This window comes from Eucyclogobius newberryi, unplaced genomic scaffold, assembly GCF_026437365.1.
Source record: "Eucyclogobius newberryi isolate DKJ021-1_F unplaced genomic scaffold, fEucNew1.0.hap1 SCAF_13, whole genome shotgun sequence".
Lineage (NCBI taxonomy): Eukaryota > Metazoa > Chordata > Actinopteri > Gobiiformes > Gobiidae > Eucyclogobius > Eucyclogobius newberryi.
In genome coordinates this window covers 17,206,738-17,224,925 of record NW_027315757.1, presented here as the reverse complement: position 1 = coordinate 17,224,925, position 18,188 = coordinate 17,206,738, and the positions used below count along the sequence as shown (strand labels likewise).

At 41.1% G+C, this 18,188-nt stretch overlaps 1 protein-coding gene across 3 annotated transcripts in view; it reads right to left on the bottom strand.

Annotated features, from left to right (window-relative positions):
- The window catches only part of LOC140358103 (V-type proton ATPase 116 kDa subunit a 1-like), a 43,930-nt gene that overhangs the window by 12,160 nt on the left and 13,582 nt on the right, over window positions 1–18,188 (bottom strand). For all 3 annotated transcript variants that reach the window (XM_072442761.1, XM_072442762.1, XM_072442763.1), the window contains exons 6-11: window positions 17,409–17,485; window positions 17,211–17,337; window positions 17,024–17,106; window positions 16,425–16,518; window positions 3,077–3,289; window positions 1,217–1,367 (exon numbers count right to left, since the gene is read on the bottom strand). In XM_072442761.1, coding sequence (XP_072298862.1) covers window positions 1,217–1,367; window positions 3,077–3,289; window positions 16,425–16,518; window positions 17,024–17,106; window positions 17,211–17,337; window positions 17,409–17,485 — 745 coding nt within the window. The remainder of the gene's footprint in view (window positions 1–1,216; window positions 1,368–3,076; window positions 3,290–16,424; window positions 16,519–17,023; window positions 17,107–17,210; window positions 17,338–17,408; window positions 17,486–18,188) is intronic.

The window sequence follows — 18,188 nt, the reverse complement described above, 5'->3', positions numbered from 1 at the left end:
AAATCATTTTTTATCACAGAATGGCACTTTTTCTAGGTTTGTATTTTTACTTCCTGGTTGTAATCACAAACAGAAACGACCCAGCTCACAATTTATTTTTTTCATTTATCTTTTTACAAATGAAAATATGAGAGCACCTTTATTTTTGCTAAATTGAAAGATAAATTATTTTCTAATTCAACTAAATTAAATTAAATTAAATGAATTTATATTTAAATTTGAAAATAATAAAGGTACACTAATATATTTTCATTTGTAAAAAAATACAAAATGAATTGTGACATTAGACATTAGAGCTGGGTTTGTGTTGTCATCAATTACAACCAGGAAGAAAATTATAAACCAAAATTACTTTATTTTCTACTTCAACTAAATTAAATTAAAGTAATTTAGGTTTATAATTTTTTTTCCTGGTTATAATTTATGATATCACATTTTTTATTTGACAAATAGAAATTTATGAGAATGACTTTTATTTAGAGAGCAGTTTCTTCTGTGTAATTTCTGCGTAAACTTTGGCTGGAACGAGTCCCTAGTGTGATGTCACTTCCTACAGATTTCAACTTTTCTCCACAAATACCTGCTCGATCGGAGTAAAACTATCATTTACACTTACAGCTGGTATAAATGCAGCAAATACAGTCAAAATGAGAAAATCTTAAAAATCTGCCAAGGGCCCTTTAAATACAGTCGTTGTTGATTTACAGATTCAGTAAAAAAAACACGGTCATAAACGGTCTGTTCGTAAAGAAAAGCGCGTGTTCTGTTCAAAGAGGGCCAGTAATAAAGTAAATATTGTATGGAAACCATGGAAACCCAGCGACATAAAGAGCGTCAAAACACAATGACAAATGCTGATGAAACGCGCCGCAGCTGTTCAAACACAGGCCTTTGTCGCCGCCGCAGCAGCCGCAGCAACAGTCGCCGCAGCAGCCGCAGCAACAGCCGCCGCAGCAGCCGCCGCAGCAGCCGTCGCAGCAGCCGCCGCAGCAGCCGCCGCCGCAGCCGCCGCCGCAGCCGCCGCCGCAGCCGCAGCAGCCGCCGCCGCCGCAGCAGCCGCCGCCGCCGCAGCAGCCGCCGCAGCCGCCGCCGCCGCAGCAGCCGCCGCAGCAGCCGCCGCAGCAGCCGCCGCCGCAGCCGCCGCAGCAGCCGCCGCCGCAGCCGCCGCAGCAGCCGCCACAGCAGCCGCCGCAGCCGCAGCCGCAGCCGGGTTTACCTGGGTTTATCTCCCTGTAGCTGCCGATCCCGTACGCGTCCACGATGTTCTGGAAGCCCGAGGTGAATTTGTTTGTTTTGTTGTAAGTGGGCGGAGTCTGCTTGGTCTGCATGCGGTTCAAGATGGAGGGCACGGTCGAACCACTTTTCTCCTAAAAACACATCATCACACGGGAAGAGATCACTTCAGGCGCTATTCCATATTCGGGTTTTACAGTTTGCAGGAAATTGTGCCGCAAACCAATCAAAGACTATACCGTATTTTCCGGAGTATAAGTCGCACCAGCCAAAAAATGCGGTTGAGTATGAAATGCGGTTGCAAGTGTGAAAATAACAAATAATATCACATATAAGTCGCTCCGGAGTATAAATATATAATATTAATATATATATTAATGTATAAATATAAGTATAAGTCGCACCCCGGCCAAATCTATGAAAAAAAGTGCGATTTATAGTCTGGAAAATACGGTATTCGGATGTTAATCTAGTATTATTCATCCAATCCAACTTTATTTGTACATTTACCAACACAAAGTCTCCAAAGTGCAGCAAAGAGCACAAAACGAGCAAAGTAAAATATGTTAAAATGAAAATAAAAAAAATGTATAAATAAATACGTACAAACCAAATAAAAACACATTAAAAACAATGTAAAATAATCCTATACAACATTTAATTAACACATTTCAGTGGTTGCAGGACATAATATTGTATAAATTAAATATATACATATAAATAAATATATCTTACATATAAATATATCTTATATATAAATATATACATATGTATATATTTATATGTAATATATTATATGTATATATTTGTATATATCTTACATACAAATATATACATATAAATAAATATATCTTCTGCATTTGACCCATTGTTTAGTCTTCACCCAATCAGAAGTAGCTGGACTCTTTTCTGATTCTGGTCGGGAGTAAATAACTAAACTAACATTTGTGGTTTGAAGGGGAAACTGGAAAAGACGCCATTTACAATTAATCAAAATTTAAAGCAAAATAAAGCCCACCATACAAACAGGATTAACACATCATTTTATTCTATTTTTTTGTACTTTCTAGCAGTATTTTTTACTTTCACCAGAGTCCTTTTTATTGTAGTTTTACTTGAGTACTTTTACTCACTGCTTACAAAAAAGGAACATAACTTACAAAAAAGTAACATAACTGACATCATAATCTTGACTTTTCTCACGTTTCTTTACTCGTTATAAAAGTCTAATGCAGTATAAAGAGCAGTATTATTGCTCCAATTGCAGTACAAAGAGCAGTATTATTGCTCCTAATGCAGTATAAAGAGCAGTATTGTTGCTCCTAATGCAGTATAAAGAGCAGTATTATTGCTCCTAATGCAGTACAAAGAGCAGTATTATTGCTCTAATGCAGTACAAAGAGCAGTATTATTGTTCCTAATGCAGTATAAAGAGCAGTATTATTGCTCCTAATGCAGTACAAAGACCAGTATTGTTGCTCCTAATGCAGTTTAAAGAGCAGTATTGTTGCTCCTAATGCAGTATAAAGAGCAGTATTATTGCTCCTAAAGCAGTATAAAGAGCAGTATTGTTGCTCCTAATGCAGTATAAGTAGCTGGACTCAATATTACAATATTGCTCTTTATAAGATAAAGGAATATCTTATCTTATAAAGAGCAATATTGTTGCTCCTAATGCAGTATAAAGAGCAGTATTGTTGCTCCTAATGCAGTATAAAAAGCAGTATTGTTGCACCGAGCAGTATTGTTGCTCCTAATGCAGTATAAAGACCAGTATTGTTGCTCCTAATGCAGTATAAAGAGCAGTATTATTGCCGTCGATTCCCGCCGATGCGATACTGACCGTGCCTCTGCGGAGGGCGAACTGGATGGAGTCGAGGTCGGAGACGGGGCACCACACCTCGGCGATCAGACACTTCTGCGTCACGTCGATGTTGCAGAGGTTCAGCGTGTGGTAAATGGCCTTCATCTTCCTCACTTTGATGAACCAGACTCGGACCGTCTTGGCGGAGGCCTGGAGGACGCGCTGCCGGTGGTCCTCGGTTTGGTTCAGCACCTGTCGGAGGGGGAGGGGCACAAAGAAGAGACGTATACAAGTAAATAAACCTGAAGTTAAGTTAACGTGTGGCTCTGAACCGCTCCTGCCACACACTTCTAAATGTATTACCGTATTTTCTGGACTATGAGTTGCACCTTTTTTCATAGTTTTGGCCGGGGTGCGACTTATACTTACACGTATACTCCGGAGCGACTTATATGTGATATTATTTGTTATTTTCACACTTGCAACCGCATTTCATACTCCAGTGCGACTTATATATGTTTTTTTCTTCTCTATTATACAGTTTTTGGCTGGTGCGACTTATGCTCCGGAAAATACGTAATTTTTTTATGCACTTTTATTAAATTTATGAATGTTTTCTGCCGGAGTCTACTTCTTTTGTTCAAGTGAAAATGTTGTTAACTTAGGGGTAATTTAACGCTTCATGACATACACTCGTCTAACTTTCATTTATTCAATTACAGATATTTTTATTGCATATATTTTTATGTCATTTTGTGGAACATTCAAGGCAAAACAATGACATCAGCCAAAGCTGTGTAGATATTTAAAAACTAATATTTTTTACGTAAATATTGTCAATAAAGCACATTTTAGACCCACTGACAGAAAGAAAGATGGATTAAAAGAAAAACAGAAAGAAAGAAAGAAATAAAGACAGAAAAACAGAAAGACAGAAAGTTAGAAAGACAGAAAAAAGAAAGCTAGAAAAAAAAGATGATATTATCTTATTGTAGTTTTCTCCTCATATTGAACAATTAAAAATAACAAACAATGGAAACCACTTTACAGTAACTACACTTTAATCCACCTTAACAAAGCATGAACAAAGACTTAAGTCACAATGAACAAATTATAATAAAATACAAATATTAAGACATATTCATGCTTAGTAACTACTTAACTAAAAGATAATGAGTTATGGTCATAATTAAGCTGTAACTAAGCATGATAAACTCTTCTGTTCATTATGACTTAAGTCTTTGTTCATGCTGAAAGACATTTAGTTCCATTTCTCAGAGAGTCAAAGTTGTTTTTTACTTAAACATATGTAAAGACAGGATGTTTGCGTTTAGTTTCCATGACCACACCATCCTCTTTGGTCAACACGGACTCGCCTGGATAAGATGTCACTTAGAGTACACAAAGTACACAAAGCCAGGTTTGTTAGAGAGGCTAAAATACTGTATGTAACCAGAGATGCCGCGGTGTCAACATCCTGAATTTACAAATACTCTCGATTTGTGAAACTGCAACGGAGCTACGGAGAAGTTAGCTTTAAAAAAATATTTTAAATTGTGTTCAAGTCGTCTTATAGATCACCATTCAGAGTGTGTAAATCTGTCTCGAGTGCCACAAACTAAAGTATAAAGTATAATTCAGGTACAATTGAGATTTTATTGCTAAAGTAGAACAAAGTAACATTTTCTTTATTTTTTTCTTCTTTTTTTAACACAAATAACTAATAACAATAAAAAATTAAAGCCGCAAGCGGCATCCAACGGCCCTCGCGGGCCGCCGGCCTTCCGACTCTGCGCTTTCGACTTGATAAAGATGGCGCCCTTATTGTGTGTTGAATTAAAAAAGAACTTGACAGACGGCGACACATTGGACATGGCCAATCCAGTGCAAATGAACACAAGTGTCAGTCAAATTTGCTGCTCCGCCGCACAGAGACCGTAGCACTTGGAATAAAAATATGGATATCTTTTGATGCCCCGCTTGTGTAGATGATATTCCCAAAAGTTAAGCTTGATCGAGCTATTGCCCACGGAGGAGTTTGTTAAAGTGTGAAGCATAAATGTGAACATTTTAGAGATTTCGCTGTTTTCCCATTTGTGACATCTATTTGCGGGTCCGCCACACAAAGACTGTACCACTTAGAATATAAATATGAATAACTTTTGATGCCCCGCTTGTGGAGATGATTTTCCCCAAATATGAGTTTGATCGGACAATCGCCCTAGGAGGAGTTTGTTAAAGTGTGAAGCGTAAAAATGTGGTCATTTTAGAGATTTCGCTGTTTCCCATTTCTGACATATATTTGCGGGTCCGCCACACAGAAACTGTAGCACTTAGAATCAAAATATGGATATGTTTTGATGCCCCGCTTGTGTAGATGATATTCCCCAAATATGAACTTGATCGGGCTTTTGCCCTAGGAGGAGTTTGTTAAAGTGTGAAGCGTAAAAATGTGGTCATTTTAGAGATTTTGCGGTTTCCCCATAGGGATAACATGGGATGTTTCTGTCATCGCTACGGCTACGCTTTACCAAATATTACTTTGGCTCCCATACTTTTAATTTGGGGATGGCAAATGAGAATTGTGTGTCCCGAATTTCGTAGCTTTACGACAAAGTTGACCTCGGGGCGTCTCCCATAGGCGCAATGTATTTTGACTTTTGTCGGTGGCGCTGTCGCGCCATTTTTTAACGAAAAAAAAAAATGGCCCAGAAAAAATCAAATTTTTCGCCGATTCTGAATTTTGGGCAAAGTTTGGTGAGTTTTTGAGCATGTTCAGGGGGTCAAATTAGAGCTCAAAAAGCAGAAGAACAAGAAAAATTAAAGCCGCAAGCGGCATCCAACGGCCCTCGCGGGCCGCCGGCCTTCCGACTCTGCTCTCTGCATTTTACAGAGATGGCGCTAACGCAATTGTCTAAGAACTAAGACAGCGACACATTGGACATGTACAATGCTGTGCTTAACCAGTGCAAATTAACACAAATGTCGGTCAAATGTGCAGCTCCAGCGCACAGAGACCGTGACACTATGGATAACTTTTGATGCTCCGCTTGTGTAGATTATTTTTCCCAAATATGAGCTTGATCGAGCTATTGCCCACAGAGGAGTTCATTAAAGTGTGAAGCATAAATGTGAACATTTCAAGGATTTGGCGTTTTTCCCATTTGTGACAGTATATTTGCAGCTCCACGGCACAGAGACCGTAGCACTTAAAATCAAAATATGGATAACTTTTGATGCCCCATTTGTGTAGATGATTTTCCCTCACGAGAGGAATGCGTGTCCCGAATTTCGTAGCTTTACGCCAAAGTTGACCTCGGGGCGTCTCCCATAGGCGCAATGTATTTTGACTTTTGTCGGTGGCGCTGTCGCGCCATTTTTTAACGAAAAAAAAAATGGCCCAGAAAAAATCAAATTTTTCGCCGATTCTGAATTTTGGGCAAAGTTTGGTGAGTTTTTGAGCATGTTCAGGGGGTCAAATTAGAGATCAAAAAGCAGAAGAACAATAAAAATAAAAATAATTAAAGCCGCAAGCGGCATCCAACGGCCCTCGCGGGCCGCCGGCCTTCCGACTCTGCGCTTTTGACTTGATAAAGATGGCGCCCTTATTGTGTGTTGAATAAAAAAAGAACTTGACAGACGGCGACACATTGGACATGGCCAATCCAGTGCAAATGAACACAAGTGTCAGTCAAATTTGCTGCGCCGCCGCACAGAGACCGTAGCACTTGGAATAAAAATATGGATAACTTTTGATGCCCCGCTTGTGTAGATGATTTTTCCCAAAGTAAAGCTTGATCGAGCTATTGCCCACGGAGGAGTTTGTTAAAGTGTGAAGCGTAAATGTGAACATTTCAAGGATTTGGCGTTTTTCCCATTTGTGACATATATTTGCGGCTCTACCGCACAGAGGCACTAGTACTTAAAATCAAAATATGGATCACTTTTGATGCCACGCTTGTGTAGATGATTCTCCCCAAATATGAACTTGATCGGGCTTTCGCCCTAGGAGGAGTTCGTTAAAAGTGTGAAGTGTAAAAATGTGGTCATTTGAGAGATTTTGCGGTTTCCCCATAGGGATAACATGGGATTTTTCTGTCATCGCTACGGCTACGCTGTACAAAATATGACTTTGGCTCCCATACTTTTATTTTGGGGATGGCAAATGAGAATTGTGTGCAAAATGTCATGTCATTTGGAAAAACTCTATTGTTTATAGGCCACTCTGAAGGCCAAATAGTCAGAATTCTGGGAAACGTTTGCGGCTCCGTCGCACAGAGACCGTAAAAGTTATCCTTAAAATTTGGATAACTTTAGATGCACTACTTGTCTAGAGGACGTACACCGATTTTGAGGTTGGTGGGCAAAACGCACTAGGAGGACTTCGTTAAAGTGTAAAACATAAAAATGTGGTAATTTGAGAGATTTGGTGGTTTTCCCATAGGGATAACATGGAAGGTTTCTGTCATCGCTACGACTACGCCGTAAAAAATAAGGCATTTTTGTGATTGGCTTTTGTGATCGGGACGGCAAAATAGAATTTTGGGTAAAGTTTAGACAATTTTGGTAAAACTAATTTTTGACCTTCAATGTTAATTTAAAGGTCACTCTGTAGGGGGCGCTATCGCGCCCATTTCAATTTTGTCATCATAAACTGGTCCAAACTAGAAAGTTTAAGAACTGATTCAAATTTGGTCCTAATCGGACTCTTTTTGATCAAATGGGAGCAATTTTTAGATCTGCAATATTCCAAAATAAGTTGTCCAACTTTGCGGCTGCGCCGCACACAGACCGTAAAAGGTATCTCAAAAAATTGAATAACTTTAGATGCCCCACTTGTCCAGAGGACGTACGCCGATTTTGAAGTCGGTGGGCAAAACGCCCTAGGAGGAGTTCGTCAAAGTTTGACGTGAACAAAATGGCTAACACAGCGTGTTTTCATTTTCAAAGGAAGATGGCAGCCATAGGGTAAGTCTGGGGGCGTGGCCACAATGATTTTTTTTTTTTGTCCTCACGAGAGGAATGCGTGTCCCGAATTTCGTAGCTTTACGACAAAGTTGACCTCGGGGCGTCTCCCATAGGCGCAATGTATTTTGACTTTTGTCGGTGGCGCTGTCGCGCCATTTTTTAACGAAAAAAAAAATGGCCCAGAAAAAACAAAATTTTTCGCCGATTTTGAATTTTGGGCAAAGTTTGGTGAGTTTTTGAGCATGTTCAGGGGGTCAAATTAGAGTTCAAAGCGCTGAAGAAGAACAAGAAAAATAATAATAATAATATTTTTAGCAAAAACAATAGGAGCAATAGGCCCTCCGCCCTGCTGGGGCTCGGGCCTAATAAAAATACTAATATTTTTAGCAAAAACAATATAGCCGTTTCCACTATAACAACAAATTATACATCGTTTGAAAGCTCTAAGCCTTCCCCATGCCGCCATGGGGTGGAATCATCATTACGAGCGCTTACGCGCTCGTCACTCCCCATTCCGTCGGGATGCCCCGCCCACTTCCCATAGACTTCCATTGATTTGAGCAGATACAAGCATGGCCCATGCCTGCGGCATGGATTCTCGCGTACAGGACGATGCCAGGAGGGTTTTTGGAGGAATGCAGCGCTTCGCGCTGCTGTTGTCAACAATTTGTGAATGGGCGTAGCCCATTCACAAATTGTTGACTATTTCTGTCATAGCAGGAGTAAGTATGCATGATCCATGCCTTCGGCATGGGCTAGTTCACTGTACTTGCCAGGGGCGACGGGGCACCAAACATGCGGGCTGCGCCCGCATGTTTGGTCAGACAGTTGCAACGCTGCCTTCGGCAGCGTAGCGGGAGCAATAGGCCCTCCGCCCTGCTGGGGCTCGGGCCTAATTAAAGCCGCAAGCGGCATCCAACGGCCCTCGCGGGCCGCCGGCCTTCCGACTCTGCGCTTTCGACTTGATAAAGATGGCGCCCTTATTGTGTGTTGAATAAAAAAAGAACTTGACAGACGGCGACACAATTGACATGGCCAATCCAGTGCAAATCAACACAAGTGTCAGTCAAATTTGCTGCGCCGCCGCACAGAGACCGTAGCACTTGGAATAAAAATATGGATAACTTTTGATGCCGCGCTTGTGTAGATGATTTTTCCCAAAGTAAAGCTTGATCGAGCTATTGCCCACGGAGGAGTTTGTTAAAGTTTGAAGCGTAAAAATGTGGTGATTTGAGCAATTCAACGATTTTCCCATAAGGATATCATGGGATGTTTCTGTCATCGCTACGGTTACGCCGTACAAAATATGACTTTGGCTGTCATACTTTTATGATCAGGATGGCAAATTAGAATTTAGTGCAAAATGTCATGTTATTTGGAAAAACTTTATTGTTTATAGGCCACTCTGAAGGCCAAATAGTCCAAATTCTGGGTAAAGTTTGTGGCTCCGTCACACAGAAACCGTAAAAGTTATCCTTAAAATTTGGATAACTTAAGATGCCCCACTTGTCTAGAGGACGTACACCGATTTTGAGGTTGGTGGGAAAAACCAAGATTTTTTTTGTTAATTAATTACTTTATTCTCGTTAAATAACGAGAAAAATCTCATAATTTAAAGAGAATAAAGGCACTTTCCAGTAATCCTGCTTCCGAAGAGTGCACACGCTTTTTTGCTCGCTCCGCTTGCTATCGCTGCTTTCCTTATTTATTTTGCTTTTTAATCAGTTTTTGTCTTCCAAACATTTTTGCTTTAGACTTTTTCAAGTAAACCAAGGATTTTAAGAACATTTTTCCAGTTTTAACGACATATCTGACGCCAGCGACATGTCCGTGAGAAGAAGGGAGAAAGACTGTGAACGCTGTCGGAAATATCAACAAGAAATTAATGAGCTGAAAACACGGATATTTGTTTTGGAATCTGAAAAAGTTCTTCACGATACCATTCCTGTGTCAACCGACGGTAAGAAGAGCACACTTTTTACAAGAAAAACTGCTACTTTCAACCTAAACCGCAGTGACTCTGTGTCGTTTCCAAAACTGTCTAAAAACCAGAAAGACCAGGCTGTTTCTTGGAACAAACTTGGAGCAAAGCCTAAACGATACAAAGATAACGTGAAGTCACCTAAAATACAGCTCACCAACAGATTTTTACCACTTTCAGAGATGGAATTAAATGAAAAAAGGAAAGATGACGTGGCCAAAATACAGCGAGGAGGATCTGCCAAGGTCACGCAGATTGTTTTAGTTGGGGACGGCGCGATAAGTCACGTGACGCATGAAAAGATAAACACACATTCTTTTCCAAGCGCCACTGTTTCTGAGATAACGTCACTCCTTCCAAATATTATGGCTAAGCATGGAGGAGCTAAACAGCTGATTGTGCACGTGGGTGCAGTGGACATGCGGCGGGAACAGACTGAAGTTTTGAAAAAAGACTTCTTGAAGTTATTCGACGTGCTTGATAAAATGGAAATCAAAACATTCATAAGTGGACCTCTTCCAAACATCGACAGGAGGATAAACAAGTTTAGCCGGCTTCTTCAGCTGAACACATGGCTGTCCAAAGAGTGTTCCCCGAGAGGACTACACTATATTGAGAACTTCTATCTATTCTGGAAACGAGAGGACCTGTTTAAGAGGAATGGCCCCCACCTCTGCAGAGGTGGAGTGAGGGTGCTGACAGAGAACCTGCTCCACGCTCTGAGGCATTGGACTGGGCCTGGACAGGGTCCTGAGCAGATAGTTAGAGAAGAGAGGAATGAGAGAAGAATTCCTGCTCCATCAGCCAGAGACCGAGCCAATGTTTCAACATCAAAAGCACCACAACCTCAGCCTCCACCAAAGGATTCATCAGCAGCTGCTCCACCACCACCAGCAAAGGATTCAGCTCCAGCTGCTCCACATTCACCTCCACCGCCTCCAGCAAAGGAACAATCTTCAAAGGCCTTGGACCCATCTGTGACAAGCCCAACAACATCCCTGTCATCGCCCCTGCCTTCACACCAGCCCTGGGTTCCCCCTGCAACATCTACTCCCACTAAAGATTCATCATTCTCCTTCTCATCTCCACTCTCACCCATGGGCCTTCCCAGCCATTTTGAAAGTCTGATCAAATCAGGCATTAAGATGGCTCCACTCACGCCCAATATAGCAAGGGCTATGTCAGTACCGACTACACCAACAAAAGCCCCACCACCCATCCCCCCTCGCCTCTCACCTGGTCTCAAACTCTCCTTGGCTACAAAAGCCCCACCACCCATCCAACCTCGCCTTTCACCTGGTACCTCCCATAGCTAGGATGCACTGGGTCTCAGCGTTGCCGGGACTTATTGTCACATTAAAAATCAAACCAACTCCAGCCCTATGTAAAAATAGCCCCCCCTAGTTCTATTTCTGTAGTCACATCATCACAGAGATGGAAAAACAAAATGTGAGTCAGGCCCAATCTGAGAAATGTGATTCATATTCCCTGTGAAAAGATAAAGCCCAGTCTCACTGAAACTAGTCTGAAACTTGCTATGCTAAATGTCAGATCCTTATGTAACAAATCTCTTAATTAATAATTTTATTTCTTCTTATAATCTTGATTTTATGTTTTTAACTGAAACATGGCTTGACAAAAACACAGGAAATGTAGTTCTGATAGAATCTGCTCCACCCAACTTTAAGTTTGAATCTGAAAGACGAGAAAACAAAAAAGGGGGTGGAGTCTGTGCTGTCTTTAGAGATGAAATAATTACCCGCAGGTTGTCTTTTGGGGTGTTTTCATCATTTGAGTATGTATCCTTTAAAATGGAGCTAAAACGGTCTCCATCCATTCTCTTCATTGTTTTATACAAGCCTCCCCAGCACTGCCAAAGTTTTATTGATGATTTTACTGAGATGCTTTCAGTCATATGCACAGACTTTGATGGTTTGGTCATTACAGGTGATTTCAATGTGCATGTTGATAATATTTGTGACAGAAACGCTAAAGAGCTTGATGCTGTCCTTGAAACCTTCAGTCTTACTCAGCATGTGAGAGGCCCCACCCACAGCAAAGGACACACTCTAGATCTCATAATTACAAAGGGGGTAAATATTTCAAATGTTAATGTGATCGATGTTGCTCTGTATGATCATTTCTGTGTCTTCTTTGACCTGTCTGTTTCTCCCAAACCTCCGGTTGGTCCTGCAGTTGTTCAGAGGAGACACATAAGTGATGGCACAGGTGCACTTTTTATGGAAATGATAAACTTTGAAAATGTCTCATGTTCTAATGTAAATGATTTGTTGAACTCTGTTACATCTAGTGTTTTGAATGTTCTGGACACCATCGCCCCTATAAAGGCTAAAATGGTTAAAAATAAGCAGAAGGCGCCGTGGAGAAATGATGATTCGGTCAGGGCACAGAAAAGGGAGTGCCGCAGGGCCGAACGGAAATGGCGCAAGTCAAAGCTCCAGGTTCAAAAAGAGATTTACAAAGAAAAGCTGAACATGTACAACCTAATCTTATGTAGAACTAGGGAAAGATATTTCTCTGAAATAATTGGAAGCTGCAATAACAACTCGCGTGTCCTGTTTGCCACAGTAAACAGATTAACAAACCCTCCAGCTCAGCTGCCGTTAGAACTCATTTCCACATCCAAGTGTAATGAGTTTGCATTATTCTTGCAAAGTTCAGGGCATTAAAAATGCTATAAATCCCACAATGCAAAAAATTACCCTAAAACCACCAAGACACTTAGAGCTAACTCACTTTGCACCAGTAACTGACAAAACTGTCCATGAGATCATCACCAGTCTGAGTTCATCTACATGCTGCCTTGATGTGTTACCCACCAAATTTCTAAAGTCTGTGCTGAACAGTTTGTTAGCACCACTCACTCACATAGTTAACATGTCGCTTCAATCTGGAACATTCCCAATGTCTTTGAAAACTGCGGTCATAAAGCCTCTCCTAAAGAAGAGCAGTCTTGATGCCGCAGTACTGAGTCATTACCGGCCCATCTCTAATCTGCCATTTTGGGGCAAAGTCCTTGAAAAGGTTGTTTACAAACAGCTCACAGATTTCCTCTTAATAAACAACTCATTTGATGTTTTTCAGTCAGGTTTAGACCTCATCACAGCACTGAGACTGCTCTTGTCAAGGTGACAAATGACATCCGCCTGAACACTGACACGGGCAAAGCCTCTAGTCTCTTACAGAGACTAGAGGACTGGGTGGGCATCACTGGCACTGCCCTAAACTGGTTAAGGTCCTATCTGGAAGACAGGAAGTACTTTGTTGAAATTGGTAGCTGTGTCTCAGACCACATGACCCTGACCTGTGGAGTGCCCCAAGGGTCAGTCCTGGGTCCCCTTCTGTTCAACCTCTACATGCTGCCGTTGGGTCAGTTGATACGCAGTGAAAATGCAGAATCACAATTATGCAGACGACACTCAGATCTATGTTTCACTATCGGCAGGTGACTATGGACCAGTAGATTCACTCTGTCACTGCATCCAACAGATCAGTTTGTGGATGCAAAACAACTTTCTCCAGCTGAACTCAGACAAGACTGAAATAATCGTTTTTGGCCCACAGAAACAAAGAGAAAGTGTTAGCGGTCACCTCCAGAGTCTCGCTCTAAAACCTACAAACCAAATTAGAAATCTGGGGGTAATAATGGACTCAGACTTGAACTTTAATAGCCACGTCAAATCAATAACATCAGCAGCTTTTTACCATCTAAAAAACATTGCCAAAATCAAAAATATAGTGTCAAAACCAGATTTAGAGAGACTTATCCATGCGTTTGTCTCCAGTAGATTAGACTACTGTAACGGCCTGCTCACTGGTCTCTCCAAACGAGCTGTAAAACAGCTGCAGTACATCCAGAACGCTGCTGCTCGGGTCCTGACTAGAACCAGGAAGTATGATCACATTAGTCCTGTTCTCAGGTCTCTGCACTGGCTCCTGTGGCTCAGAGAATAGACTTTAAAGCAGCTCTGCTTGTGTACAAGTCTCTCCATGGCCTAGCACCAAAGTACATCTTGGATATGTTAGTGCCATATGAACCATCTCGGACTCTGAGGACCTCAAGGACCGGCCTCCTGCTGGTGCCTAGAGTCAGGACAAAACATGGGGAATCTGCGTTTCAGTTTTATGCAGCTAAAATCTGGAACAGTCTTCCTGAAGATGTGAGACAGGCTTCTACTCTGACAATGTTCAAATCTAAGCTAAAAACAGTTTTGTTTAGCTGCGCATATGACTGAAGGGATTTTTTCTTTGCACTCTTCTCTTTTGTTTGTGATTTTATTAGTTTAGAAAATCAGTTGGATTGATAATTTTTAATTTAGTTAATTTTATTGTAGTTGATTTTTATCTTTGCACTCTTCTCTTTTGTTTGTGATTTTATTAGTTTAGAAAATCAGTTGGATTGATAATTTTTAATTTAGTTAATTTTATTGTATTTCTGTAATTTCTTTGTGATTTGAATGCATTTTTCCTGCTGTGTGAAGCACTTTGAATTGCCTTGTGTATGAAATGTGCTCTACAAATAAACTTGCCTTGCCTTGCCTTGCCTTGCCACCATGTCACGGTCTCCCCCCAGTGTTGCATAATGGAACAGTCCAGTAACAACTCTGTTTTGTAAGAACTGTGTATAAAGCTATGAAGCCGATTGGCACTGAGTCAGATGCATCTGGAGTCTTCATTACACACAAACACACCACCGCCAGGACGCAAATGGCGCTTGGTTAAAAGTTAATACAAAAGCCCACAATAGATGTCGATCTTTATGATGCGGGTCTTTTAGACATCGCAAACAATCATTTCCCCGGTGCAGTGTCCCCATGTCAGGTCCTGGACCTGTAAGATGACGGACTCCGGTGTTGGTGCTCGCGTGTGTTGGAGCTCATGCCATGATGTATGGAGGATGTATGGAGGATGTATGGAGGATGTATGGATGATGTATGGATGATGTATGGATGATGTATGGATGATGGCATGTGCGTAAAACTTATCGCTTTTTGGCTGTGCCAAACACGATCCAGGTGTCATGAGTAGCTGAGAGGAAGCGCAGACTGCAGACGGACAGTTTTGTGTTCTGTGTGTTTTACTGAGTTTGTCCAAGGGATGACAAAAGGTTAGAATCGGAGCATAAAACTTAAGTGCACAATGAGCATGTAAGAAGAGTGACTGCGCAAAGTGCCCACGTAGAGAAACAACCCTATAGAGGAACAGAAGATATGTGAATATAATACCGAGGCTGCGCCTCCTGTCTGCGGGCGGCTGTGGCATGGAGCATGGCTGCTGTTTGAGCTCATGGTGCACTACGGCTACGCCATGGAGAAAGTAATGTGTTTATCAAACAGTTTGTTGATGATGCGTAACAGGAAAGGTGCTGCTAAACGCAGTGTCTTGTCTTGTAATAAACACACGTAAGACATCGATTTAAAGGCCAGGAAACACTTTAACATCTTTTTCAGCCTTTTATGTAGTTCTAAACTGTCAACTCATCCAAGCCCGTTCTTTTTTGTCCTGACCGTGGGGCTGAAAGTGAACAGCTCACGTCACTTTGAATCGGCCCCTAAACTACGACTTTTCTCGTTAATTACTATTGTATACCGTTGAGAGACAGGTTAGTTTTACCCTACTAATGATGTGTTGTTGCAATAGTAATCCTGCTAGTAATAGTATCCTGCTAGTAATAGTAATTGAGTTTATTGTCGTTAATTTACAACTTTTTTCTGACGTATTTTTTCTCATTAATTAACGACTTTATTCTCGTAGTGCAGCGCTTTTTTTTTCTTGGTTGGCCCTTATACTCAGTCGTATAAAATAAATCAAATCAAATAAAAATCAAATAAATCAATAAAAAAAAAAATCAATAAAAAAATACACACGCAAAAAAAGAAACAAAGAACTCACAAAGCACGAGCAGGACCATGGAGAACATAAGGTAAGTAAAGTAGTAAAAGTACAAAATAAGGGAATGGCATCAAGAAAACTTAAACATTTTAGAGCAGAGTTAAAGCATATTAACTTTCAAATAACCGTCCCATTTTGGGGAGGGCCTTCCTAAGTAACATTAAGTCCCTGTGATGGTTAAATATGCGTTTTCAGGGCGTTTTGAAGTGCCCGTCGTTGCCCCCTGCTGTCTCTGGGTGGAAAAACAGACGAGCAACTCTCCTGAGAAACCCTCAGCCTTTTTATTTTTTTTCTCAGTTTGGCAACGTGAAATCTTTTTGTATGCGACTCGACTGAAATCAAGCGTTCACGTCCATTTCCTGACCACGTGTTGTCACAACGGTGCTGCAGGGGGAGCTCTTTCGGACATCGCGCCGCACCTTTAGCTCTCTCGTTGCGACCGTTTTAACCGGATGCCTCGCGTGCTTTGTGGTCCGACCGTTTACGCAATGATTTACGTCCGGTGCGTGCGGTTTGGGCGTTTACCATTTGCAGGTCGTCGATGCGCGCGTTGACCCCGGCCAGCATCTCCTTCCTCTCCTGGGGGGTCTCCGGACACGGGTACAGGGTCGCCCGAAACCTGGACGGAAAGATGAAGAACGGACCGCACGATACGTTGTTTATTTTGCGCCAACCATAATCTAAAACGCAAGCGAACAGTACAGAAGTCTCCCTGACGACGCAAGACCGGTTCTACTCGGCCAATGTTCAAATCTAGACAAACCGATCTTTTTTTTAGCAGTGCTTGAGACAGAAAAGGTCTGATTATTTATGTTTTTATCTGTTTGTGTTGTCGATTTTAATCTATCTTTTCGTGTTTCGTAAAGCACTTTGAATTACTTTAGTTTGTGCTCTACAAACAAACTCGCGTTGCCTCGTCAGGAGATACATTTTGCTCCGTTAATTGCTCTTAATGCAACTTTTCTGGTTGAACGGAGATTATTATTGTTGCGATTTGACTCTACAATTTGTCAAATAACAATATCGTGTCCCCGGTGGTTATAGGTGGGAGTGAATGCCTGTCCGCCACTAGTTAAGCAGAAAAAGCTACATAAACCAGCGCGCGGTCGTCTAACGTCACTCACCCTTCACAGATCTTCTTGACCCTGTTTTTGAGCTGATCTCCCTGGAAGAAGATGATGAAGACGGACTTGTGGACCTGGTCGCTCTGTGCGCAGAAAAACAACAACAACAAACAAACAAACAAACATTACATTTACTTTCATTGTCATTTTCTTGTTTTTTTGTGTGTCATTTGGTGGATGTACGGACTGTGGTGGGGTCCTCCAGGGGGTCCTCGATTTCCGACTGCCTCAGAAACACGTTCCCACGACAGACTCTCCACAGCATCCGCTCGAACGTGGGGATGCGCTCGCGGCCGATGACTCCGGCGACAAAGCTGCGGGACGAGATCAGATTAAGGGCTGATGGGAAGGGAGACGTAGCAGGAGGTGTTTTCTAGTTCTTTACCCGAGTCTGAGAGGGGCCCGGATCACCTCACCGGGCTCCAGGAGGATGGACTCTTCGTGTAAACTAGGATCCTCCATCTGCAAAGCATCAAGGGAAACTCTGAATGCAATATACTTTACGGCAAATGTTTATTGTATTGTAAAACATATTATTGTTAAGTACAAGTTGAAAAGGGGCGGATAACACTGATAATTTTATGTTATGAAATAGATAAATAGATACATAAATAGATCATGAATCAATACAAAATAATAATAATAATTATATATATATATATATATATATATATATATATATATATATATATATAAAAATTCATAAAATACAAAATGCATAAACATCAACCAAAAGTTATGGTCACTTTGTCGAGGGATTGTGGGACAAATAAACGTTCTAATATTCCTACTATTTCTGCTCTGAATCACGATCAGAATCAGAAAGCTTGTATTGCCATTGTCAGTGAACAAAACTCCCAAACTAAGAACAATTAATAATATTAGTAAAATATAAACTATGCTGAGAACAAAAATTGGCATAAAATAACAAAGAAATGTATTAAATGATTAAGTTGGCAGAGCTCATCTCTATTTGAATCATTTTATCTCTAATTTTGGATGTATTGTACTTTTGTCGACGCCTAAAAAACATTATTTTATATTTTGGACATTTTAAAACCACAATATTGATCTGTAAACACTCACTCAAACGTGCATGCATCACTCTAAGTACAATTTGAGTGTGTAAATGAGAAAGAAAAACGATTATACCATGATTGGCAGC